The sequence below is a fragment of the Erinaceus europaeus genome, chromosome 1 (assembly GCF_950295315.1).
Source record: "Erinaceus europaeus chromosome 1, mEriEur2.1, whole genome shotgun sequence".
Taxonomy (NCBI): Eukaryota; Metazoa; Chordata; class Mammalia; order Eulipotyphla; family Erinaceidae; genus Erinaceus; species Erinaceus europaeus.
Genome location: NC_080162.1, coordinates 95,953,368 through 95,979,459, shown reverse-complemented (window position 1 = coordinate 95,979,459; position 26,092 = coordinate 95,953,368). Strand labels below are relative to the sequence as shown.

Sequence of the window (26,092 nt, the reverse complement as noted above, 5' to 3'; positions counted from 1 at the left end):
GGGGAAGTGGGGCTCCAGGACACACTGGTAGAGTTGTCTGCCCAGGGAAGTCCAGTTGGCATCATGTTAAAATCTGGAACCTGGTGGCTGAAAAAAGAGTTAATATATAAAGCCAAATAAGTTGTTGACTAATCATGAACCTAAAGGTAAGAATATTGCAGATGAAGATTTGGGGTCTCCGTTTTATAGGTAGCTAGTAGGGCCTATTTTAGTTATATTCCAAAGGGCCCATGACTATACTAGTTTTTTCTGAGCCTGAAATCTGCTGTGCGGGTGAACCCAAGTTGTTGTCTGAAGAGATGATATCATGGCTAGAAAAGGGGCTAGAAAGCTGGATCAGGGAAGAGAATAGCTCCCAAATATGGAAAGGTGTATAAATATTGTTGACAGTAAACCCTATCTATTTGATCTGGGGCCCATATTTAGATTAGGACCCTATGTAACCTCTGCATCCCTGAAGATTTGAGCTCGCATTCTGTGATCATGAGTAAGAACGCTCCAAGCTGCCCCAATTTCAGAACCCATCTTCCTCAGGTGGTAGATAGAATATGTTATCCAGCTTCCCTTCAGAGGATGAAACATTCTCTGCATTGTTGATCCACATTGAGGGCAAGGTCCTATGGGAGCCCCCAAAGGGGCCCATTGTGCTGTTCCTAATGGAGATGACCAGTGACAATGGAGAGAGGAATTTGTTCGAGGTCTAGGCCCATCATGTCTGTGTGGGAATCTCAGGACTCCCTGACTAGGGACCCAGATGATGGGGTGGCCTGGTAGTGGCTAAAGAGTCATCATTAAAGTATGCCAGTCTCTTGCCTTTATTCAGCTTTTGTAGTCCTTACTTTGATAAGGTTAGCTTTTGAGTGACTGAGGGAAGTGTAACAGCAAATAGGGGAGGAGGGTATCTAGGTCTAAGTAGAAAGTATTTCATTAGGGACTTTATGGTGCCTTTTTAGGTCTTTCTATTTGCTTGCTTCATTTATTGACTCACTGCAAACTATTGTGCACTTTTGCTTTCAGGTATATATTTTGCCTTAATTTATGGATACATGTGAACATATGCCCTTTCTCATGGGACTTGGTCTATATCTAGGTTTTGGAACTTGGTTAGGAAGTGAACCACCTGAAATGGAATTAGAAAATCCTATGAGAAAGGAAAGGTCTCATTCAAGTAATGAGACTGAAGGGTTGACATTCCACGCCTGACATCTCTGGATGCAGAACAAAGTGAAGCATGCTGAGTGAAGCATGCATGATTAGGTTGGGATCAGTAGATGTAGTATCATTTGATATGAACTGAGAGAATCATGCAGGAAAGTGAGCCCCATCGTAGAGTTTCCAGGACTGGGGGAAATAAAGGCTTTATAGAGAAAGCAGGAGGTTCCTGCTGTCTTAGGGTTTAAGAAGGCAATAAATAGATAGTTATTGCTGTAATTAAATTATTTGGCAATTGGGTTAACTTTGAAAATCCCATTGTTAGGATCTGCTGTATCATACATGAAGTTACCATAATTTATGTCCTTTGACATTATCTAATATAGCTGTGTTTTATAAAGTAACGCCACCAGTTGCTTCTATCCTTCCTTGTCTAAGCTTTTAGGAGAGTCAACATTTCAAAGGACAAGTCATTATTAGAAATGTATTAACAATTTGAAGCCACTGTTGAAAATCAGTCTGATTACATGTTTGAAGTCTTAAGTGCTTAGATTAAAGGAACATATACTCAGCCTATGGTCTGTGCATTAAAACGTTTGAGACAGTCGATCAGTTTTTCCTTTCTCATATTAATTAAGGGTATAATTCTATACCATTCCCACCACCAGAATTCTGAATCCCCAATTCCTCCATTGCAAGCCACAGAATTTCTTTTTCAGTTGCAGACATGGGTTAACTACATTTGTACACAATTGCCCCCTTTTTCTTCCAGGCCCAGTCCTATTTTCCCCTCCAAGCCACACATAACCCTATTACTACATCCAAATGTCCCTTCCTTTTTTCCTCTTTCTGAAGGTCCTGATGGAGCTCAGAGCCCTCTTAGCCTCTTCCTCCTTCTAAATGGGCTATTTAGACTTCTGTGTCTTGGGAATCTCACTGAGAGTGGTTCTGGCACATCTAACTTGGTGACCACTCAAGTGGGGAAACTGAGGGTTGGAACTGCCCATCTCACCTTGGGAAGGAAGGTCACTTAACACCCCCCAACACACACGCACATGCACATACACGTAGGCCTCAGCATCTTATGCACACATTAGTATCAGGGCCATAATTAGAGAGTCTTACTGGTCAGCTGAGTCATCAAGGTAAAGACTTTATTATAATAAAAAAAAAGAATGTACATGGTCCACTGTATTACTTTCCCATTGCTACTCTGGTAGACTTTCTCAGATTTAGTGGCTTCAAACCACCAAAAATGTCAACCCTGGAGATGGAGCAGCTAGCAGGGTAGAGGGCCTGACTTGCAAGCATGAGCTCCCTTGTGCCATTTCCACCATCCTATATGCTAAAGTAGTGTTCTGCTTCAACCGCTTTCTCTCTCTCTCTCTCTCCCTCTCTTTCTCTCTCTATCCCTTTCATTAATAAATAAGTCTGTAAAAAACAAGCACACACAAATTTATCCTCATAGTTCTATAGTTAGTCAGAACTAAGTCTTACTGAATTTCTTTTCTTTTTCTTTCTTTCTTATTTATTTATTTATTTATTTATACCAGAGGACTGCTCAGCCCTGGCTATCCCTCATGGTTCCTGGAATGAAACCTGGGATCTCGTGCAAGTCCTGTGCATTACCACTATGCTAACTCCTCCAGCAGAACTGAGTCTTAAAGGCCTCATTCCTTCTGAGCAGCCCAGTGGAGAACCTGCCCCTTGCCTCTGTCACTTTCTAGAGGCTAGTCACACCCCCTCATCCCTCCAGTCTCTGCTTCCCTCCTGGATGCCAACCTCCTCTTCTTTAGTCAGATTTCACTCTCTGTGTGCCGAGGGGTTCAGTCTCTCCATCCTTAGCTTCAGCAGATCTACAAGGCTGCTTGCTTTTACTAGTAAGATAACATAGTCAAAGTCTGGAGATTGAACATAGGCACCTCTGGAAGACATTATTCAGTCTAGGACATCTATGATAGGTGGAATACCCAAAACTTTAAATAAAAACAGAATCTCTGGGTAGGGTAGGGCAAAGTATTCTCTAAGTCTGTGCAGCTGCAGGGTCAGATTCTCTACTTGACATTTTGACATTTTTTTCCTCATGGAACTTTAGCATTAACGTGTATTATAAAGAATATTGCAATAAACATACATCTTGATTTCAGAAGTTTGGGAGACCCTCCCTTAAATTATGCACCAGTGGTGAGTGTCTCACTAGCGTCACCCTAGTCCAGGTCCTGCTTAGAGCAGGAGTGACCCTGTCCTGCACACTCAGCTCTAAGACAAGCACTCCATGCCTTCCAGCCTCAGGACTCTAAGCCCTTCCTTTATAGAATCCTGCCCATATGCTTCTAGGGTTCCACCCCCAACACACACACACACACACACACACACACACACACACACACGTAGTTTATAGGCCCCAGCTTCATTTCTCTATGCACCTGCCCCCCCCAACACACACACTGTATGTTGGAGGCTGTGTACCCATTCTGAAAATCACTCCCCTGGGATAAAATCCTACTTTGGAAAGAACAGAAAAACAATACAGGTCTGAAATTAAAGATCTGTTTTCTTACCAGCTGTGTGACCTTGGGCACATTACGTAACCTCTCTGAGGCTTAGTTATTCCATAAAATCGAGACCATCCACTGAGGGCTGCAATGGAAACCCATACCATACAGGACAGTCCCCCAAGCAAGGGTGCTGACCCCAAGTAGAGCAGAGATCTGGAACCTGGGAAGCCAGCAACCTAGCTAGCTGAACTGTAGCTCTAGGCCCAGCCGTGTCCTGGCAGGGATTACCTGGCTTTCCTGGTCTCCTCTGCCTGCACCTGGGACAAGAGTCTTCCAGTGTGAAGAGTGAATGGGTGCTGTTGAAGAGAAGCCTTGCCAGAGGAAGGGACTGTACCCACTGGTATTCACATGGTGCCTAATAGCTTTAAAAAAAAAACAGGGGAGAGAGAGTGGTGTCACATCAGGGTTCCAATGCTCAAGGACCTGGGTTTGAGCTTCGGGTTCTCACCTGGGGGGGGGTGGAGCTTCATGAATGGTGAAGCAGAGATGCAGGTGTCTCTCTGTCTCTTTCCCTAACTCCCCCTCCATTCTCCATTTCTGTCTATCCAATAATAAATAATTAGGGCCAAGTGTAAGGACCCGAGTAAGGATCCAGGTTCGAGCGCCCCCCCTCACCTGCCGGGGGGGGGGTTGTCACTTCACAGGCATTGAAGCAGGTTTGCAGGTGTCTTTCTCTCCCCCCTCTCTGTCTTCTCCATCTCCCTCGATTTCTCTCCTGTCCAACAATAATAACAACAACAAAAGGGAAATAATGGCCTCCAGGAGCAGTGGATTCGTGGTGTAGACACCAAGCCCCGGTAATAACCCTGGAGGCAAAATAAAATAAATAACATTTATTTTTAAAAAAAGGAAATCTAAAAAAAGACTAGAGAAAAAGAAAAGAAAAAAGGTGGAGAGGGTGCTTGAACAACTCTTCCAGGGGGTGCTGACTTGAGGTGTTGCATTTCAGGAACTCACAGGTCCCGGGCCCTCCTCCTCCTCCAGTGTCCCGGCCAGGGCGGGCCAGCGGGGCGGGTGGCGGGCAAGACGCTACCTGCGCGCGTGCCGGGCATTCCTGCCGCCGCCGCCGCCGCCGCCGCCGCCGCCGCCGCCGCCGCCGCCGCCGCCGCCGCCGCCGCCCGCTCGCCCAGAGCCCGGAGCCCCGCGCCCCGCGAGCCATGGGTCTGATGCCGGCCGCGCGGGCCTTCTCGGGGTGCCGCGCCTGCCCGCGGCCGCCCTGCCGCCTGCCCACCTGCTGCGCGCCGGCCGCCCCAGGTAGGGCGGGACCAGGTGCGGAGGCCCAGAGAACCCACAGGGAAAGGAAGGCCAAGAAGGCCGCATCCAGGGAAGAGCGTGCGCTCGAACCCAGGCCTATTAGGGCGCTTCTGGAGATCTCTGCGCATGTTGGGGTAAGGGGGTGGGAGCATAGATATGCCAGAGGTCAGACCATCCGCCTGGCTGGGAGAAGAAGGTGCTTGTTTGATCTAAAAGGAGATGAAGCTGGGACGCCCTTTCCCTATCTCCTTCGCAAAGGGTGGGCTTCAGCATGCAGAGATGGGGAAATTGAGTCAGGCAAGGGTGTGGGGTTTGCAAAGGCTTTCTCCTTCCCCTACACCACCACCACCACCATCACCGCTGACAGCTGGACAAATGGGATGGAAGGTTGACTGCCATCCCCTCAGGTTCAGTCATCCTGTCTGCCTCCCTGTGAGGCCTTTGTGGCCTGCGTGGGGCTTCACTCTACTTCTCTCATCTCAGCCTGCTGGGTCTGGGTCTGGAGGGGCAGGCAGAGAAACTGAAGGGTTTTCAACAGGGACAAAGGGTGAGAGTTGTGTTTTCTCCAGTACCTGAACCGGGCAGCACCCTTGGACACAGATCTAAGAGTGGTTCAGGGTGTACAGACAGGAAACACTAGGGTGGGTGCCAGGTAGACTGACAAACCGGTGGATGGGGTGGACCTGGGAATCTCTGAAGGGAATTTCACAATTATTTTTTTCTTTTGCCTTCTCTGTCTGGGCCTTGCCTGGGCAGCTCCATGAATGGGAGAGAGCTCCATCAGTTGTGTGTCCAGAGCAGGCCTGAGGCCTGTGCTATGGACTCAGCTCCAGGAGGGAATTCCAGCTGCCTCCCTGTCCTACTCAGCTCACCCTCTGGGTCAGGGGATCCATCATCCAGCACCTGTCTCAGAGATGTTGAGGACTGTGCCTAGTGTCACCCAGGAAGGGAAGCTGAACCTGCTGACAGACTAGCCTATTTAATTTTTTTTTTTAATTTTGGATAGAGACAGAAATTTAGAGGAAAGGGGGAAAGTAGAGAGTGAGAGAGAGAGACAGACATCTGCAGCATGATTGCATCACTTGTAAAGCCACAGATGGGACTGGGGGCTTGAACTTGGATCATTTTGCACTGTTAGGGGTACACTCTACCCAGTCCACAGTCTACCCTGATTTCCACCCCTGTGTGAGGTCCTGGCTTTGGCAGGGAGCAGCTGGCAGTGAAGAAGGCCCAGCCCATCCCTGAGCCTATTAGCAGGTTCATCCAGAGGAAGGGCAGCCTCTGCCAGTTTCCTCTTTGGTGCTTTGTGAAGAGCGTGGGCTGGGACCTCTAGGAACTCACATGTTGGCTGGGTTTCTAGTGATCTGACAGACCTACTGGAACTGGTTCCTGGCAAGGCTCCCCCTCCTAGACGTAGAGCCAGGAGGACCAAGGGAGTTCAGCGTGGCTGTTCCTGGCTTTGCCAGGTTCTGCTGAACTGACAGAAGAGCAGTGGGCTAGGCTCAAAAGGCTGAGCTGGAAGGCAGCCATCCCATGGGGCTCCCAGAGGCATCACCCCTCATAGGGTTGGGGTGGAGGGGGTCACTGGCTCTCATGAAAGGCTTCCTGAGGCAATGCTGCAAAAATGAACTGGGTCCTCGGGCTTGGTGGGCAGTTCAGTTCTTAGGCAGGACCCAAGTTGGGCAGCCCTGGGAGGTAGGTGCGATCAACCCTGTTTATAGGCAGAGAAACTGACCCAGTGTTTCAGATCTTGCTAGCTTCTTGATGATGATGATGATGATGATGATTGCAAATGCTGTTGAAATCTAGCATCCAGAAACGTTGACACATCATAAGTGTATAGTTTAGAAAAAGTTTTGATGGGAGTCGGGCGGTAGCGCAGCGGGTTAAGCGCATGTGGCACAAAGTGCAAGGACCAGCGTAAGGATCCTAGTTCGAGCCCCCGGCTCCCCACCTGCAGGGGAGTCGCTTCACAGGTGGTGAAGCAGGTCTGCAGGTGTCTATATTTCTCTCTCCCTGTCTTACCCTCCTCTCTCCATTTCTCTCTGTCCTATCCAACAACGATGACATCAATAACAACAATAATAACTACAACAATAAAAAAACAAGGGCAAAAAAAGGGAATAAATAAATAAATATTTTTAAAAAGAAAGAAAATGAGTTTTGTCAAAGTGAACAAACCAGGGCTCAGGAATACCCAGGACTAAAAACAACATTACTAATGGAAGAGCCTGCAGCACTGTTCATGAATCTTACCCCTTGCAGGTAGGGACCTGGGACTTGAACCTCAGGTCCTTGCATATGGTAACAAGTGCTCTTTATTGGGTGTGCTACAGCTCAGCCCCTACTTAAAATAGATTTTAACACTTTAATCATTTTTTTTTTGCCTCCAGGGTTATTGCTAGGGCTGGGTGCCTGCACTATGAATCCACTCCTCCTAGAAGATATTTTTTCCATTGTTGTTGTTGCTTTTATTGTTGTCCTTGCTGTTGTTGACAGGACCGAGAGAACAGAGAGAGGTAGGGAAGACAGAGAGGGGAAAGAAGAATTGACACTTGCAGGCCTACTTCACTGCTTGTGAAGTGACATTCCTGCAGGTAGGAAGCCAGGGGATTGAACCAGGATCCCTGTGCAGGTCCTTACACTTCCCTTTATGTGTTCTTAACCATGTACTCTACTGCCTGGCCCCCACCTTATTCATTTTTAAGGGTGTAATTCAGTGGCAGTAAGTACATTTATAGTTTGGAACCATCACTGCCACCCATTTCCAGAACCCTTCCCACCTTATAACTCCTGTTCCTCCTCCCTGCTGACCAGAGCTCCCCGCCGCACCACCCAGACACAGATGCTACATCACTGTGATTTTGACTATCGGGTACTTTGTATGGCATCCTCAGAGTTCCTCCATATTGTAGCACGTATCCGAATTTCCTTCCTTCTCAAGGCGAACTACTGTCCCATTGTGGGATATGCCACATTTTTTGTTTATTCAGTCATCTGCTGATGGACACAGGTTGCTTCCACCTTTTGGCTACTGTGAGTAATGTTACTATAAATATAGGCATACAAATCTCTCCTTGACAGCCCGCTTTCAGTTCTTTGGGGCTTATACCTCAAAATGCAAATGTAATTGCTGTATTGCAGGATAATTTTGTAGTCAGGCCAATCTTCCTTCCTTCCTTTTTTTTTTTTTAATCAGAGCACTGTTCAGTTCTGGCTTATGGTGATACCTGGGGATTGAACCTGGGACTTTGGAGACTCAAGCACGAGAATCTCTTTGTATAACCGTTATGCTATCTACCCCCACCATGCAGGGTAATTTTTTTTTTTTTTTTGCTGGGGCTCAGTGCCTGTACTATGAATTCACTGCTCCTGGAGGCTGTTTTTCCCCTTTGTTGCCGTTGTTGTTATTTTTGTTGTTGTTACTGCTGTCATTGTTGGATAGGACAGAGAAAAATGGAGAGAGGATGGGAAGACAGAGGGGGAAAGAAAGACAGACACCTGCAGACCTGCTTCCCACTTGTGAAGCAACCCCCCTGCAGGTGGGAAGGCAGGGGCTCAAACCAGGATCCTTACTCCAGGATCCTTGTTCTGGTCCTTGCGCTTTGTGCCATGTGCACTTAACACACTGCACTACCACCACCACCACCCCCGGGGGGTGGGGTAATTTTGTTTTAGGCAATTTGAGGATTTGCCTACTCTTTCCCACCTTATTGTTGGTGCTATTGAACATGCCCACCAGAAGTTCAGCAGGGTTCCAGTTCCTCCACATCCTTCCTAGCTCTTCCTGTTTTCAATTTTTTTTTTCTATAACTATCCTGATGGGTGTGTGCGCATATCTTGTGGTTTGGAGTGGTATTTTCCCAGTGACCAGTGCTATTGAATTGGGACTATGCTTTTCATGTGGATGTGTCTTGTATCTTTTTTTAAAAAATATTTATTCTCTTTTGTTGCGTTGTAGTTATTGTTGTTGTTATTTATGTCTTCGTTGTTGGATAGGACAGAGAGAAATGGAGAGAGGAGGGGTAGACAGAGGGGGAGAGAAAGATAGACACCTACAGACCTGCTTCACCGCTTGTGAAGCGACTCCCCTGCAGGTGGGGAGCCAGGGACTTGAACCAGGATCCTTCCAGTCCTTGCACTTTGAGTGTCTTGTATCTTGATGTGTAAGCCATGCTTCCTGGGTTGCCATTTGCTTCTCCACCATTGGGAGATGCTGAGACCCAGTCACTCATTCTGCTGTTTCTGGGCATGGGGGTTCTTTCTTTGTAGGGATTGCAAGGAATGCCACTGAGAACATTCCAGGCCTGGTGTCTTGGTGGGCATAGTTTGAGTTTTTAAATACCAGCTGCTCCTGTGTGGAGGTTAATGTTGCATATATAAGCTAATCAATAAAATGCATAAAGCATGCTCCCAGTGGGCCCTTTCAAGTTTCCTCAGACTTGGAGAAGCTCTACTGGATAGGACAGGACAGGACACTGCCTGCTATGCTGTACTGCTTCCTGTCCAGGCAGCCAGGGTCCAGCTGCCTGGTGTGTGCCTTTCCACTTTATAATTCACTCCCTCGAGAGAAGCCACCTGTGGTCCTGATAGCAGCCACTGTCCCCAACTGTCCTAAGTGCCTGCTCCCATCGCAGAACCGGGCATTTGAAGGTAACCAGCTCTTCTCTGTGCCCAGGGATCTTTGGGCAGCGCCTGGAGGACACAGTCCACCATGAGCGGAAGTATGGCCCCCGCCTGGCCCCCCTGCTGGTGGAGCAGTGTGTGGACTTCATCCGAGAGCGCGGGATCACTGAGGAGGGACTCTTCCGCATGCCTGGCCAGGCCAACCTAGTTAGGGACCTGCAAGATTCCTTCGACTGTGGGGAGAAGCCCCTGTTTGATAGGTGAGATCTTGGGGTGAAGGGTTGTGGATGGGTTCACCTAACCATTTTTTTTTCTAGAGGCTTCTCCCAGGGTACCAGCTCCTATGGACAGGTATGGGTTGGCACCCAGGGAGCCTTGCAGTGGGTTGATGAGAAAGACAGCTGCCCTTGTTGGCATGTATGTATGTGCTTAGACTGCCCTCCCAGTGGGCAGAACACAGGGCAGAAGATCACTGCAGCTGCCCTGGGTCTCCTCTTGGGGATAGAGTCTGCTATTTCTACTACAGGGGCCTATGCACCACTGAGGCAGGAGAAAAGATGTCCTCTGCTGGCTCCATTTAGGGCTTCAGGCCTCTGCACAGCCTGTCTCTTGCTCTGCTTCCCCGGGCTCCATCTGAGAATTAGTTCAACCCCACCTCCTGCCAGATCTCAGGGACAGGGACAAGTCAACTCCACCTGTCCGGGGCCAATGCTATCATAACCCATCGCTGGGGTGTGTGGGGTGTGGCATGGACTGTCTTACTGGGTCCTGGTTCCATCCCAGACATTAGAGTGCAGGAGGGGCAGTGGGGCTGTGAGAACTCCCCTAGGCATTCTGGGGTCCTCTTTCTAGGCAGTCCTCCCCTGGTTACCCTTACTCTGAGTGTTCCTCCTTCTGAAAACAACTCCCTGGGATGTCTGACAACCTCTCTTCCTCTTGTCCATCTATATGGAAGACTCTGGCTCTGTAGCAATGCCCACCCCCTGGCACAGGGGTCTCAAGGCTCTGCCTTGACAAGAAAGAGCCCACTGCAAATGTCCCTGCTGCATCAAGTCATCCCTGGTGTCTTTTGTCCTCTCTTTTCTAATCTGCCTCTTTGGTGCCCCCTGGCCCTCAGGTAGCCCCATTGGTCCCTGCCATCAGGTTTGGCCTTCCCATGTGCTCTTCTCAGGGCAGAGCACCACCGGTGCCTCCAGCTTCTGCTGAGGCCCATCACTGAAGCCCTGGGAGTTTGTTAGCCTGGGAATAACCATCATTCCCCAGAGAAAGTCTTCATAGGGAGAACTCAGGGCCACCTTCCTCTAGAGCCTCGCAAAGCTCCAACCTGTTATTCTGAGCTTTTGAGCCAATACTGACAATCTCACTGAGTGTGGTTCATTCCGAACCTCTGCCAGCTAAACCTCTTCCATCCTGGACTTTGGCTTAACAAACAAGTTTGGGAGTCAGTGACCCAGGGAAGCCCCCATCCCTACCCCTACCTGCAGCCCCCAGAATGTCTGCCCTCACGTTTGCCTCAAACTTTTCTCTCTCCTGTTCAGTGACCCCTTACTCCTCCGTGGAGTCCTACACCCTACCCTCAGCATGTTTACAGATGTTTTCTTTTCTTTTTTTTTCTTTTAAATTTTATTTATTTTCCCTTTTGTTGCCCTGGTTGTCTTTTTATTGTTGTTGTAGTTATTATTGTTGTTGTTATTGATATAATCATTGTTAGATAGGACAGAGAGAAATGGAGAGGGGAAAGGAAGACAGAGAGGGGGAGAGAAAGATAGACACCTGCAGACCTGCTTCATCACCTGTGAAGCGACTCCCCTGCAGGTGAGGAGCCGGGGGCTCGAACTGGGATCCTTACTCCGGTCCTTGCGCTTTGCGCCACGTGCACTTAACCTGCTGCGCTACCGCCCGACTCCCTACAGATGTTTTCTTAAATGGAGATATATCCATCTTGTACATCAGGACCGAAGGTCAGCAGACTCAGTGTATGTAAACCCGGTCAAGGTGCCCAGAAGTGAGCTCAGTCTAGTTGGAATCCTGGCCTGTTTCCCAGTCCTTTCCTCTCTGCCTATACCCCTGATTCAAGAAAACATCCTCCCTCAGCTTGCTTACCTGCTGGGAGCGTCATATAGATTCTCCCTTCTGTCACCTGCCAACACTTCACATGAGGCCCCTTACGAACATCTCCACCTGAATTCTTTGGTCCTTCTTCTGGGCATTCCTCCCCAGGCCCATTAGAGAGAAGCCATCAGAGGAGCTAGGTTGGGAATTATTCCATGTGGGTTGCAGGGGGTAGGCAGGAGACCTGGCCGCCTTGTTCTGGTGAATGTTGGTGCTGAAGGGTGGCGGTGTCATCAGACCTATCCTGCACATGGAGAAGCTGGTTCTCTCTGGCGATCTGCCACACTCCAGGTGTCTAACAGGGAAGGCAAAAGCAGATCTGGACCCCAGGGTGGGCCCCACGCCTACTGACCACAGGCTGCCCCCCCACCCCCCATCTGTGCTCCCAACCCCTTCCTTCTGCACATATAGATCTGGTTCCCAGAAAGGGTGACAGGGGGGCACAGCATTTATACTGGAGGGGTTCAGAGGCTGCAGAGCACCCAGAGTGTTACAGGTGATGGATCAGAATGTTCTACTCAAGGCAGGGGGGAAGGGGACAGGCAATATGGGAGGGGAAGAGAAAAGAGAATCCAGGGACAAGTAATAGGAAAACACTTTGAACCCTCTGTTAAAAAGAAATAGAACTGTGAGTATGGAAGGTGGGAGAGGATGAGGAAGTACATTTCCAGCGATAGAAGAAAAGAAGTCATGGAAGCCAGGCACTGGGTTAAGCTGTGTGGACTAGGAAGGGCCCGGAGAGCAAGCAGGCCTAACAGCAGAGACTGTAAGCCAGCTGAACCGGGGTTACCCCACTGACTGGTGGCAGAGCCCCTCCAGCCCAAGAGCACTGCAACTTCTGTAGCCAGGAGGGGCCTGGGCAGGGGTTGGTGGAGTGCAGTCAGCAGGTATGTAGAGCGAGGGTCCTGTTCTGTCCACTTGCTCAGGTTGGACATGCCTCACCTCCTCACCGAGGGGAAGAGCTCACTGCTGACCTTTATCCATTCCTCTCTGCTTTCACCACCTCCAGGGTTATCGCTGGGGCTCACTGCCTGCACTTTGAATCCACTGCTCCTGGTGGCAATGTTTTTTTTTTTTTGCCCATTTTATTGGATAGGAAAGAGAAATTGAGAGAGGAGGGGAAGATAGAGAAGGAGAAAGAAAGATGGACACCTACAGATCTGCTTCACAGCTTGTAAAGTATCCCCGCTGCAGGTGGGGAGTGGGGTCTCAAACATGGATCCTTGTGTGAGTCCTTGTGCTTCATACTATGCTACTATATGCGCTTAACTGGGTGCACCACTGCCTGGCTCCCCTGCCCGTGTCTTTTCAAAGGGCAAGCTTATTGGTCTTCCCTGCTTCTTGTCCCTGCTCCCCTCCTCCTGGGCTCCAGTCATGTGCTCTTGAACCCAGAGGATCCTTCTGTAGCAGGGCCCTCTAGACTCAAGTCTGAGCACTTTCCAGGCACCCCAGAAGTGGAGGTCTGGGGCAAAGGAAGAGGTACTGGAGGGCATGATCAGTAGCCTGTCTGGCTCTACTAGGGAGGTGAGAGCAAGAAGAGACTCTGCCAGGCCAGATGAAGAGCCACCAGACCTGAGCCATGGAGGGGGCTGGTATGCAGGTATAAGGGCATGTGGACCTCTGGAATCCTGAGTGCAAATGCTGGTCCATACACTGTATTTCAGACCAGCCTTGGATATCCAGGGCAAGGTGGCACCTTGATGTCGCAGCCTCATCCTTCTGGTCCTCATCTTCCATGAGGGAATAACAGTCTAGCACCAATCCTGGGCTCCAAGAGGATGGAGGAAATACCTAGGGGTCCAGGCCCCCTCTGGACAGCAAACTTGGAGAGGGATGCAGGACTGGGTTCCAGAGCCAAACAGCCTTGGGCCACCCCCTCTCTGAGGCCACTTCATCCTGGGTAGTGTCACACCAGGAGCAGGACAGGAAAGTTTAAGACAGAACACATGGAGTACTGGAGATGAAGTGATACACAGAAAAGTCCCAGTTGCCATCGTATGAAGAGGGACCTGCAGGGCAGCAGAGGCAGGCTGGACCTCTGACTCGCCTGACCCTTGTGGACAGGTTCTTGGGGCCCCCTCTTTGGACATACTCTCTTTGGAAGCGCTCACAGCCCCTTTCCTGAGCAGGTAGGGCTGCTAGAAGGGCAGCAGTGCTGAAGGACAGACTCCACGTCCCCCTACTGAAGGTCACTAAGGTCCAAAGAAGGGGACACCACTCCCCCCTGCTTTCTGTGTGATGTATTCAAGTTGTATGTTTTTTTTGTTTTTTCTTCCTCCAGGGTTATTGCTGGGCTCGGTGCCTGCACCACGAATCCACCGCTCCTGGAGGCCATTTTTCCCCCTTTTTGTTGCCCTAGTTGTTGCAGCCTCGTTGCGGTTATTATTGCGATTGTAGACGTTGCTTTGTTGTTGGATAGGACAGAGAGAAATGGAGAGAGGAGGGGAAGACAGAGAGAGAGGGGGAGAGAAAGACAGACACCTGCAGACCTGCTTCACCGCCTGTGAAGCGACTCCCCTGCAGGTGGGGAGCCGGGGGCTCGAACCGGGATCCTTACGCCGGTCCCTGTGCTTTGCGCCACGTGCGCTTAACCCACTGCGCCACCGCCCGACCCCCTCAAGTTGTATGTTATATGTGGGCAGCAGTTGTGCCCTGCAGAGCCCTGTCTGTGGCTTTCGCTCTACCAAGAAGTGCTGTGTCCCTGTGGACTGATGAAGAAGTAACATGGGGGGAGGAACACGTGTCATGGACTATCCAGAGCTTAAGTCCCACCGCACTCTCCAACATCAGAAATGGTCCAGGCCTCACACAGGGGAAGGGCAATGGTGCACACACAGCCCCCCTCAGACATGCTTGTCCTCATAGCCTGGGAGCAGAGGCTGCCATTGGAGGAGTGGGGTGTCGTGGGAGTCACACCTGAACCTCTTTGACACCCAGACCTCTGTCCACAGCACAACCGACGTGCACACAGTGGCCTCTCTGCTGAAGCTCTACTTGCGGGAGCTCCCCGAGCCTGTGGTTCCCTTCGCCAGGTACGAGGACTTCCTCAGCTGCGCCCAGCTACTCACCAAGGATGAAGGGGAGGTGAGTGGCTCCCGGGCCTCCCCACCCCACTCCCCATCCCAGCTGGACCAAAGGGAAGGGGGGTGGGAGTGGGGGACACAGGCCTTTGGCTTTTCATGACAAAACTCCTGCTTCCAGCTTGGGGTGGGGGCAGGCCTTCTCTGTGTGTGGGGGTGGGGGTGGGAAGAGGCATTTAGAGGGCCCTGGAACATTCCTTCTCTGAACAGGGCCTTCTCTATGTGTATGGGGGATGGTGGGGGACTTTGTCATTGCCCCCAGCTTTGGGCATCCACACAGTAGCGATCCCCACCCCCTCACAGGTATCCAGTCCAGCCCTGGGGTTCCAAAGCACTGGGACTTCCCATCTATTTATATCCTGCCTCCTCCCTAAAGAATTTGAGTGTTCCCAGGGCAGAGGGCACTCCCCTCCACCCCCACCACATACACAGGTGCCCTCAGTTTGGGGAACAACTGTTTGCCATCCTATGGCCTGGGGGAGATGAGGGTCTTTATCTGGCAAATATTTGTGTCTTGATAAGTGAGCCAAATGCTGGCACTGACATTCCTCTGTGGCCTTGCACACCCCACACACTGGCTCCCTGCAAGTGTTCCTCCGCCTGGGAGGTCACCCACCTGGCCCTGGTCACTCCTCAGAGGGACTTGGAAGTGTTAGTGCCCTCTGCTCACCTGGGGCTGTGCTGGCTGGCCAAACCTGGGGGGTCTGGGCTTCATTTATTTCCTGCCACTCACCCCAAACCTCCTTCCCACTCGCTTCATTTACTTCCTGCCACTCACCCCAAACCTCCTTCCCACTCGCTTGCCCCTCTGCTTCTAGGAGCATGTGCAGCCTTTCCTTGACCAGGGGAGGGCCTCCTCTGTGAGAAGGGCCGGGGGCTCAGTACTGGTCTTTGAAACACTGTTTTCCTTTCTCCATCTCAAGGGGACTCTGGAGTTGACCAAACAAGTGAGCAGCCTTCCCCTGGCCAACTACAATTTGCTCCGATATATCTGCAAGTAAGTGGTTGGGGCAGGGAGCTCTCCTTCCTGGGACACTGAGCCCATATTGTGCACAGGGCAACGCCTTGCCCCCCTTTGTCTGTCAAGGCAGCAGGCAGTCTAAGAGAGCAGGGTTCCTGCACTCACAGGCCACACGGTCCCACGGGAGCAGGCTATCCCTTTGGGTCATTCTTTTCTTTTTTTTTTTCTTGTCTCTAGGGCTATCACTGTGTGCCAGCACTACAAATCCACTGCTCCTGGCGACCATTTTATTAGATAGGACAAAGAGAAATTGAAGGAAGGGGAGATAGGAGGAGAGAAAGACAGACACTTGTAGACCTGCTTCACCCTTACAAGAGTGGAGCCCCAACCCAGATCCTTGCATGTGGCCTTGTGCTTAGTACAGTGTGTGCTTTACTGGATGCACCAGTGCCTCCCCCTCCGTCCCCTCCCCCGACCAGTCATTCCTCAAGCCAAGGGACATGCTGTCTATCACTTGAGAATTCTCTGAGTGCCTCTCACTGCCCCCTCTCCTGAGAGTCTGGCTCAGGTAAGGAGAAGAGAAGACACAGGGCTACCCTCACTTAGTCCCTGGGGTGTCTGATCTTCCCCCATTTCTGCCCCCTTCAGGCAGGAGAGTCCTTTGGCCTCCTCCCACACTAATGACAGGCCCTTGTCCCACTGGCCTTGTCTTCTGACAGTCCTCCTGGATTCCGGGGAGACTCTGCCGCCTCCAAGCCTGACAGGGCAGCCGGCTCTGACTGCAGCTGTGGAAACATGTAGCAGAGGACACAGGGCCTGGCATCTCCCAGAATGTCTGGCATCAGGCTTGGCTTCTCTGCCAGCTGCCTCTTTCTTCTCTTGTAGGTTTCTGGATGAAGTTCAGTCCCACTCAAATGTCAACAAGATGAGTGTCCAGAACCTGGCAACTGTTTTTGGGCCTAACATACTTCGGCCACAGATAGAAGACCCAGTAACCATCATGGAAGGTACCCGTGGAGGCATGGTGCATGGTGGCACTGTGGACTTCTGGGCTCTGGGCTGACCCCAGCCCAGGGCCAGGTCAGCGGAAGGGACGGGTCAGGCAGCCCCATTCCTGGGGAGCAGGACCCTCCCTTTGACCTCCTCATTATCCCTTCTCCCTCCCCTGCTCTGGAATTGGGGGGGTGGGATCTGGCCATAAAATGAAAAGGAACTTTGCCCTATGAGTTCCAACAGTAGGTCACTGGGTGAAAATGGAATGGCAAGAGAGACTGGGGGTGGGAATGTGGAGGATGGGAGAGGTCAGTGCCCTTGCCCTTGGATACACACAGATGTTTTCGACTCACTCAATTACCCCCAGCCTCCTCCTTTATGTCAGAGCTGTGCAAACCCTGAGGAATTTCTGTTCTAGGATAAACCACAGTCAGAAAATAATGGAAGCAGCAGCCACTCTCAAGTAGTTTGGGCCCCCACTGAGGGCTTGACTTGCCTCATTTTATTTTAATCTTCACAAGATTAAACGAGGGCTGTTACGGTGCCTTCATTTCACAGATGAGGAAACTAAGGCCTGGAAGTAAGAGCCTATGTTTCAGCCCCAGTGGGAGACTGGGTGCCTTGCACCTGGTTCTGCTCCCAACCAAGGAGCACAAAGATTGGTCAAGATTCACAGTGACAGGCTGGCTGGCACCTGCTGCTTCTGGTGCCAAACAAGCTGAGCGCACATTGTCATTTCTTTTTCTTTTCTTTTCTTTTATTTATTATTGGATAGCGACAGAGAGAAATTAAGAGGGGAGGAGACAGAGAGAGAAAGAGACAAGAGACACCTGTTGCCCTGCTTCTCCACTTGTAAAGCTTTCTCTCTGCAGGTAGGGACCGGGGGCATGAACATGGGTCCTTGTGCACCGTAGTGTGTGTGCCTAACCAGGTGTACCACCGCCTGGCCCCACATACAGTTGTCATTTCTTGCTCAGCATAACCTGAAGTGAAGATGGGGCCGGGGGTGGATGGTTAAGCTGTTCTGCTTCTCCCATATTGGGTGGGGGTGGGGGGCTTGCAGGGTTCTGCTTGTGCTTCTCTTTTGACTTCTCTGGCTGGGTCTCTGTCCTCTTGAAGCCAGAGGCTACAGACTCTGACCTGCCAGGTTGCACAGATGTGACAGGAAAATGCTTACCACTGCCACCTAACACCCAGCACCTTCCCCCACCTAGTTAGCCCCCCCTCCCTTCCACACACTGCTGAATTCCTGGTTTTCTGATCTAAGGATTCCTTACTTATTTTCCTCCCAGAATCCTTTGTTTTTTCCTCTAGTGGAATGTCCGCCCAAGTATTCCACCTTCTCACCTAGAAACCTCCCAAGTCTCTGATCTTTGTTGGTTGAGAGAAACAGGGAACAAGGCAGGCCAGGATATACTGTGTTCCATCAACTCTGCCCGCTTTGCCGCACACCCTTCTCCCTTCAGCACCTCCTATAGCACTGAGCTGTGCGAGGAGAGAGCATGACCTGGAGGAGAATGAGAGTGTGTGTGTGTGTGTGTGTGTGTGTGTGTGTGTGTGTGTGTGTGTGTGTATCCACCAGGTACACCTGCAGACAGCTCCAGTTCTTGTCCCAGAGTCCTGTGTCCTCTGAATATACAGAATCAGACACCACCATCATTAGCAGCACAGGGGACAGTCATGGGGCAGCAGAGGGGGCTCTGCCACCCAGATCCTCATTTCTTTTTTTTTTTTTCCTCCTCCAGGGTTATTGCTGGACTCGGTGCCTGCACCATGAATCCACTGCTCCTGGAGGCCATTTTTTCCCCCTTTTGTTGCCCTTGTTGTAGCTTCATTGTGGTTATTATTATTGCCCTTGTTGACGCAATTCGTTGTTGGATAGGACAGAGAGAAATGGAGAGAGAGGAGGGGAAGACAGAGAAGGGGAGAGAAAGATAGACACCTGCTTCACCGCCTGTGAAGCGACTCCCCTGTAGGTGGGGAGCCGGGGGCTCGAACCAGGATCCCTACACCAGTCCCTGCGCCCTGCGCCACCGCCCGACCCCCCAGATCCTCATTTCTAACCCCAGGTTACCACTTGTCCATGCCTCTGCCAGTGTAATGCCCGTTTCCCTATCTGCTGAAGTGCTTGGGCTCAGAGGTGCAGTGCCTCCTCTGTGCTCCTGGCCCCAGGTGCCTCAGAGGAAGGGGACACAATCCTTCTGTCCATTCTGTTGTGTGCGTGCATGCGTGCTTCATACCTGTGTGGTTCCACCATTCCAAGCAGACTCAGTTTTTCCCTTTCTAAAAAATATGTAAGCTATATAGAGACAGGGAGAGAGCTAAAGGAGAGACATCAGAGCACCTGCTATGCACAGTGCTCCCATGTTGGGCCTGGAACCTTATGTATGGTAAGGTGCATGCTGTCCTGGGTGAGTCATTTCCGGGCCCTCATGTCTGTATGTTGAGGGCATAGTGGCTCTCTTTTCCTTATGGGCCGGGCTGAGAGTTTTTTCTGAATCCCTCATTATCCATCCATCCACCATCCATCCATCCATCTATCCTTCCTTCCTCTTTTCCTTTTTTTTTTTTTTTTTTTTTGCTTTATTTTCCTTACATTTGATAGAACAGAAAGAAATTGAGAAGGGAGGGAGAAACATAGAAGGAGAAAGAGAAACACCTGCAATATTGCTTTACCACTCTTGAAGCTTCCTACCTGCAGGTGGGGACTAGGGTCTTGAACCTAGGTCCTAGCTCATGGTAATGTGTACGGTTAGCTGGGTACACCACTAGCTGGCCCACCCTGAGTCCTCTTACCTCTTGAGGGGTAACCTGGCTCTGCTCCCTCTGACAGAGCTGGTGAGCCTGGAGTGGGACACATCTGCAGCCAGGTCCCTGTGTCCCTCTTCCCTGTAGGCACTTCCCTGGTGCAGCATCTGATGACTGTCCTGATCCGCAAGCACAACCAGCTCTTCACTGCCAGGGCCACAGAAGTGCCGGCCTCCCCTCGAGGAGGCCCACCGTGCACGGTGGGATGGGGCTCCGAAGAGGTCGCCAGGGACAGCCAAACAGAGCCCGGAAGCCCCTGTGATCCTGGCCTGCCCTCACAGAGGACCTCATCTCTGGATGGAGCCACTGTGGCTGCACTTTCTAGAAACTCCTCCTCAGGCCTGGGCAGCCGAAGCAGCCCTGCTGTGACTAGTCCTGGGAAAAAGGTACAGACTCTTCCCAACTGGAAGTCTTCCTTCCGGCAAGCGGGGTCCCGGTCCGGGAGCCCTAAGGTGGGCAGCTCATCTCTGGAGGTACCTATCATTTCCTCTGGTGGGAACTGGCTCATGAACGGGTTGTCTTCCCTGCGTGGGCACCGCCTGGCCTCATCCGGAGATCGGCTCAAGGACTCAGGCACTGTGCAGAGACTCTCCACCTATGACAACGTGCCCCCGCCCAGCCTCTTTCCCAGCACCCCCAGCGTGACCAGCATAGCATGGTCTGCCGCCTCCTCCTGCGAGGCCTCGGCCCAGGGCTCGGTCAGCAGCTGCACGGCCTGCAGGGCCAGCGACTCGTCCGTCTGCAGCTCCTTGCACACTGAGGGGGCCCTGGAGCCCTCCCCGTTTCCCAGCAGCAGTGAGGACCAGAGGTCCCCTGACCCAGGCCACAGTCTGGACGAGGTGGGCACCTGCATCAGCAGCAGTGAGCCCAGCGACCCAGGCAGCCCCACCCGGGAGCATACCCGTCACTCCGAGGCTCTGCACAGCCTGATCATGGAGCTCAGGGCAGAGCTGTACAGGCAGAGGACTGAGTACCAGACGAGCATGAAAAGGTAAAGGGCTGCAGGCTCCTGGGTGACTGTGAGGCAACACACCTCAGCTAGGTACTGACCCCAGGCAGTCTTTGGTCTCATGCCCCTGGCAAGGCCTCTAGAGGCCAGGTTCAGAGCAGCCATCCCCTCAGTCCTGTTCAGGGAGCCAGTGGAGCTAATGAGTGAGTCAGATCTCAGTCAGGAGGAGGCAGGCTTCCTGAGGTGAGTGCGTGCAGTACAGGCTGGCTGGCTGGCCATGAAGTGTTCTGGAAAGCATATGTACTCTTCCAGGATCCAAATCTACTGTGAGGACAAGGCTGCCCACCAGGGCACTGCAAAAGTCTTTGACCAAGCCCTGAGGCGTGCGGGCTCTCTCACATCCAGCCTCCCTGTCAAAAGGCTGCTTTCCAGCTTCTAGAACTCTGCATAGTGACAGGGCTGCCAGCAGCATCTCACACCTCTTAGCCTCTCTTGCCATTGGCCCTGCACCATTTGTCTGACCTTTGGCCTCACTGTCAGATGAACCCAGCAGGTGACAGGGCTCCACCTTTGCCTTGGGGACAGTGGAGGTGAGAAGGAATTCCTGAGAATTCTGAGCCTGGGATTTTCATAGGGGACCTGCAAGGCAGTTTTGGGCTTCTTTGTCGTGTTGGCACTCCAGCACTCCTGGGCAAGTATGAGGTGTGGCGAGGGCCCGGTGTCATTGCTGGGAGATGATAGTTGCAGAGCTCAGAGGACAGAGGCTCCGCCAGTGGGAAGGATCACAGTAAACCATCTCTGATTCAGTACTTGAAGGGCCAGTAGGCTCAAGCTGAGCGAGGAGGAGAGAGAACAAGCATGAGTGAATCACAAGGAGTAAAACTCTTCAGAAACTCACAGATGTCAGCACCGGGTTATAATTTAGTGGACAAGGTCATGTGGAAGCTGCTTGGAAGGATACAGAGGAAATAGCTGCTAGAGATGTACAGCCAGGCAAAACTGTAGAAGACACAAAAAGTATTAGTGTCTGGAGGCTGACCTGAGCCTCTCACTCCAGGAACAGTTGGTAGTGCTGGCTTGGCCTTTTATTGGGTGGTTGGAAAAGTCATGACACATTTTTTGCACAGAAAGATGTTATGACTTTTCTGACAGCCCAATAGTTTACCCCCCCCCCTTTCTCCTAAACTTGCTGTGGGGGTCATGCAGTGTTACTTGGTGGTGGCCTCAGGACTTGACTGCCTGGAGTGGCTATGCCCCTTCCCTGCTTGGTAACATAAGCGCTCAGCCAACCAAGTGCACCATCACCCAGCCAGCCTTCCCTGCTTTGTATGAACAGTGTCTGCAGGCTGTGCATACGTTGGTCTTTTGGGTTAAGTGATATCATGGGCAGCAGAGCTCACCACAGAGCCTGGCCCTTCCCTGGGTGTCTAAGAAACCCTTGATGCTATGCTCCTTGATGGGTCACCTCCCATCTCCTGATTAATGGGTTGGAAGGAAGAGCAGAGATCCTCCCTGTGATACCTTCACTATCAGAGGTTCTGACCAGGGCCAAAGTCTAGGGTAAGAGAGAAGGAAAACAGACCCACCTAGCGGGCTTGTGAGGTTCTGTCTGCAGGTGAGGAGTCGCTCTGGGTCCAGGTCTGAGGTAAGGCTGTGCCCTTGTTGTTTGTTATAATTATCGTTGTTATAGCGGTTGTTGTTATTAGATATGACAGAAAGAAATCGAGAGAGGAGGGGAAGACAGAGAGGGGGAGAGGAAGATTGACACCTGCAGACCTGCTTTACCACCTGTGAAGCAACCCCCTGCAGGTGAGGAGCCAGGGGCTCGAACTAGGATCCTTATACCGGTCCCTCTGTTTTACACCATGTGCGCTTAACCCTCCCAGCCCCCAAGGGACATTTTTGTCTGGACCAAGTTACTTGAAGAAGGTGTTCACTGAGGGGTTGACCAGGCGATGGCAGAAGTAGCTAAGGAAAGAGGGTCAGACACTCCCCTACAGAGCTGGTGACTTGGAGATGTTTATTAAGTTTCTGAGTGGCACCTTAAGGAGGCAGAGAGTGAGCGAGTCAACACAGTGGCACAGAGTAGGAGATGTAGGCCCAGCCCAAGCTGGATAACACACAGGGAAGGGGAAGAATTAGAAACAGAGGGCCTAGTCAGAGGAAAAACAGTGAGGAGGTACTGGAGGGAGTTTTCCTTCTGACAGTGTTCCTCAAGCTTTGTGGAAGGAGGATGGGGTGAGAGAAGGTCCTCTCCTTTCTCCTGGGGTTTAGCCTGCGTGGGCTGGGATTTGCATCTGTGTTGCCCATTGCATTAGATAGTCTTTGCCCCTGTAGCTGTAGTGCTTGGGGGAAGGGTGTCCTCTGCAGCGATCAGCAGAGGAAACCAGGGCTCAGTGCAATGTGTGTCCAGTCCACGGGCAGGCCTGGTTAAGTAGCCGGGCCAGGGCTGATTGCCAGTGGCCAGGCTCAGCATGTCCCATGGGCCTTACAGTTGCTGGCCGTCTAATGAAAAAGATAGTGTCCAACCTTTGTACAGTGCAACATCAGCCTCCAGAGAAACATGTGGCACAGCTCTGTGATGACATAAAAGGGCAATAATGTGCACTACTGGGAATGAGGAAGCAAGAAAAGCTCCAAAGTACAGTCTGGAAGGAGGCACAGTGGATAAATCATTGGACTCTCAAGTATGAGTTCCTGAGTTGGATCCCTAGCAGTGCAGATGCCAGTGATTCTGTGGTTCTCTCTTCCTCTCTTTCTCTTTCTTTTTTGCTTATGAATAAATAAATCCTTTTTTAAAGGGGGGGATAGGTAGTAGAGCAGTGGGTTAAGCGCACATGATGTGAAGTGCAAGGACCAGCATAAGGATCCCAGTTCGAGCCCCCGGCTGCCCACCTGCAGGGGCATCACTTCACAAGCGGTGAAGCAGGTCTGCAGGTGTCTGTCTTTCTCTCCCACTGTCTTCCCTGCCAACAACAATAACAGCAACAACAAGTGCAACAAAATAGGAAAAATGGCCTCCAGGAGCAGTGGATTTCTAGTGTAGGCACCGAGCCCCAGCGAAAATCTTGGAGGCAAAAAAAAATCTGGAGAGGCCCACAAGAGGGTTTATGATGTTGTTCCTGATGGAGATGACCAGTGATGGTAGAGACAGGGATCTGTTAGAGGTCTAAGCCCATCATATCTGTGTAGGAATCCCAGGATTCCCTGACTAGGGCCCCGGATGATAGGGTGGTTTGGTAGTGACCAAAAAGGCCGTCATTAAAGTGTTCCAGTCTCTTGCCCTTATCCAGATTTTATAGTCATTACTGTTATCTGATGAGGTTCGACTTAAAAGTGATTGAGAAAAGTGAAATAGGGGTTAGGAGAGAAGGGTGTCTAGGCCTAAGTAATAAATATTTGACTAGGTACTTAAAAAATTTTTATTTATTTAGTTTCCCTTTTGTTGCCCTTACTGTTTTATTGTTATATTTAGTTATTGTTGTTATTGATGTCATTGTTGTTGGGTAGGACAGAGAGAAATGAGAGAGGAGGGGAAGACAGAGAGGGGGAGAGAAAGACACCTGCAGACCTGCTTCACCACCTGTGAAGCGCCCCCCCCACACACACAGGTGGGGAGCCAGGGACTCAAACCTGCATCCTTACTTTGACTAGGTACTTTATGGGGTCTTCTTTAGGTTTTTCTGTTTACTTGCTGAGCTTATCGAGTAGCTTAAATCTACTCACTGCAGAGCATTGTGCACTTTTACTTTGAGGCATATATTTCCCCCTAACTTATGGATACATGTGCACATGTGCCCTGTCCTTTAGGGCCTAGTCATTGTCTAGGTTCTGTAATTTTGTTAGGGCAAAGGTTATTTGAAATAGAACGAGGGAGTCCAGTGTGTTGGGAAAGGTCTTACCAGATTACTGGAATTGGAGGGTTGACATCTCAGGCTTGGCGTCTCTGGACACTGAAATAAAACATGGTGTGGTGACACTGGTTGCATTGACGTAGTTGAGGTCAGCAGAGGCAGCATCACAGGGTAGGGGATCAAGATGAAGAAATACAAGCAAAGCCCTAGAAGTTCCAGGACTGGGAGAAATACAGATTTAAAAAAAAAATTTTTTTTAATATTTTATTTTATTTATTTATTCCCTTATGTTGCCCTTGTCATTTTATTGTTGTAGTTATTATTATTGTTGTCGTCGTTGTTGGATAGGACAGAGAGAAACGGAGAGAGGAGGGGAAGACTGAGAGGGGGAGAGAAAGATAGACACCTGCAGACCTGCTTCACCACCTGTGAAGCGACTCCCCTGCAGGTGGGGAGCCGGGGTTCAAACTGGGATCCTTATGCCGGTCCTTGTGCTTTGCGCCACCTGCGCTTAACCCGCTGCGCTACAGCCCGACTCCCGAAATACAGATTTTTAAAGAGAATGAGGAAGGTTTCTTGCTGTCTTAAGAGTTTAAGAAGGCAATAGACAGTTGTTATTATTATAGCCAAGTCATTTGGGAGCTTGGTTTACTTTGAAATTTTTAATGAGAAACCAGGGATGTTCCCAGCCTCAAGTGCTCAAGGTGCAAATAAATGCAGGAGCATTTCTCAATCACAGGTTAAGGAGAGGTGGAGGGATGAGGCCCTAGTGGCTCACAGGTGAAACATGAGGGGTTTGTGAAGAGCAGGAGAGGTTCCTGGGGTCTTGTACAGAATTGGGAACTAAGCACACATGCATCCACCCCCCAGACCAGCCCCACCTTGCCCCAACCTGAGCACCTGTGAGCTGACTCAGTAAACTCAGCCAACCAAAGCATAAAAGTGTGTCTGTCTTTATTTTTATTTATTTATTTATTTATTTATTTAAGACTTGAAGAGGGCAGCAGCAGCCTGAAGCAACGGATGTCACAGCTGGAAGAAGAACTGGACCAGGAAAAGAAAAAATACACCATGCTGGAGATCAAGCTGAGGAACTCAGAGCGAGCGCGGGAGGATGCAGAGAAGAGGAACCAGCTGCTGCAGAAGGAAATGGAGGAGTTTTTCTCCACCCTGGGAAGCCTGACTGTTGGGGCCAAAGAGGCCAGAACCCCAGAGTAAAGGAGTGTGGAGAGCTCACTTCTGTTCAGCCACTAACCTTCCCTTCAAGAAGAAACCGGAAGTCCCTGCAGCGGGGACATGGGTCTCAGCAGTACCAGCTGCTCTGGAGATGTCTTGACACCCTATGCCCACAGCACCCTCTGGGAGGAAGCGACAGGGAGCCTGCCCCCACATGGGATGCAGTCCTGCTGGACGCGGAAGCGCAGGACACAGAAGGACCCAGAGCAGACCATCTGGTGACTGCCCAAAATGGGTGGCACCTGGGTTGGTAGAAGCCTACTAGGGACTTTCTGTGTTCTCCATTAAATTTGCTCTGAAAGCATGATACCTGGCTGCCTGGCTCCTTCTTTCTGGTCATGAAAGCGAAGGTTTGCCAGTTAACCCTACTGTTGCTCAGAAGGTTGAGGTGGCCACGTTGTTGATTGGGTGCAGTAATAGCAGGCCATCAGAAGCAAGAGCTGCCCTCCCCGAGGGGCACCTGTGTTAGTATGGTCAAGGAAGTGGGATTTGTACAAACCTGTGTGCCT

The 26,092-nt window shown here is 50.9% G+C and overlaps 1 protein-coding gene across 3 annotated transcripts in view; it reads left to right on the top strand.

Moving 5' to 3' along the window:
• ARHGAP22 (Rho GTPase activating protein 22) overlaps positions 1-25,890 on the top strand; it is a 240,466-nt gene extending 214,576 nt beyond the window's left edge. For all 3 annotated transcript variants that reach the window (XM_060191343.1, XM_060191328.1, XM_060191336.1), the window contains 6 exons: positions 9,643-9,850; positions 14,654-14,786; positions 15,706-15,779; positions 16,629-16,750; positions 19,632-20,535; positions 25,337-25,890. In XM_060191343.1, coding sequence (XP_060047326.1) covers positions 9,643-9,850; positions 14,654-14,786; positions 15,706-15,779; positions 16,629-16,750; positions 19,632-20,535; positions 25,337-25,565 — 1,670 coding nt within the window. In that variant the 3' untranslated portion in view covers positions 25,566-25,890. The remainder of the gene's footprint in view (positions 1-9,642; positions 9,851-14,653; positions 14,787-15,705; positions 15,780-16,628; positions 16,751-19,631; positions 20,536-25,336) is intronic.
• Positions 25,891-26,092: the final 202 nt, after the last annotated feature.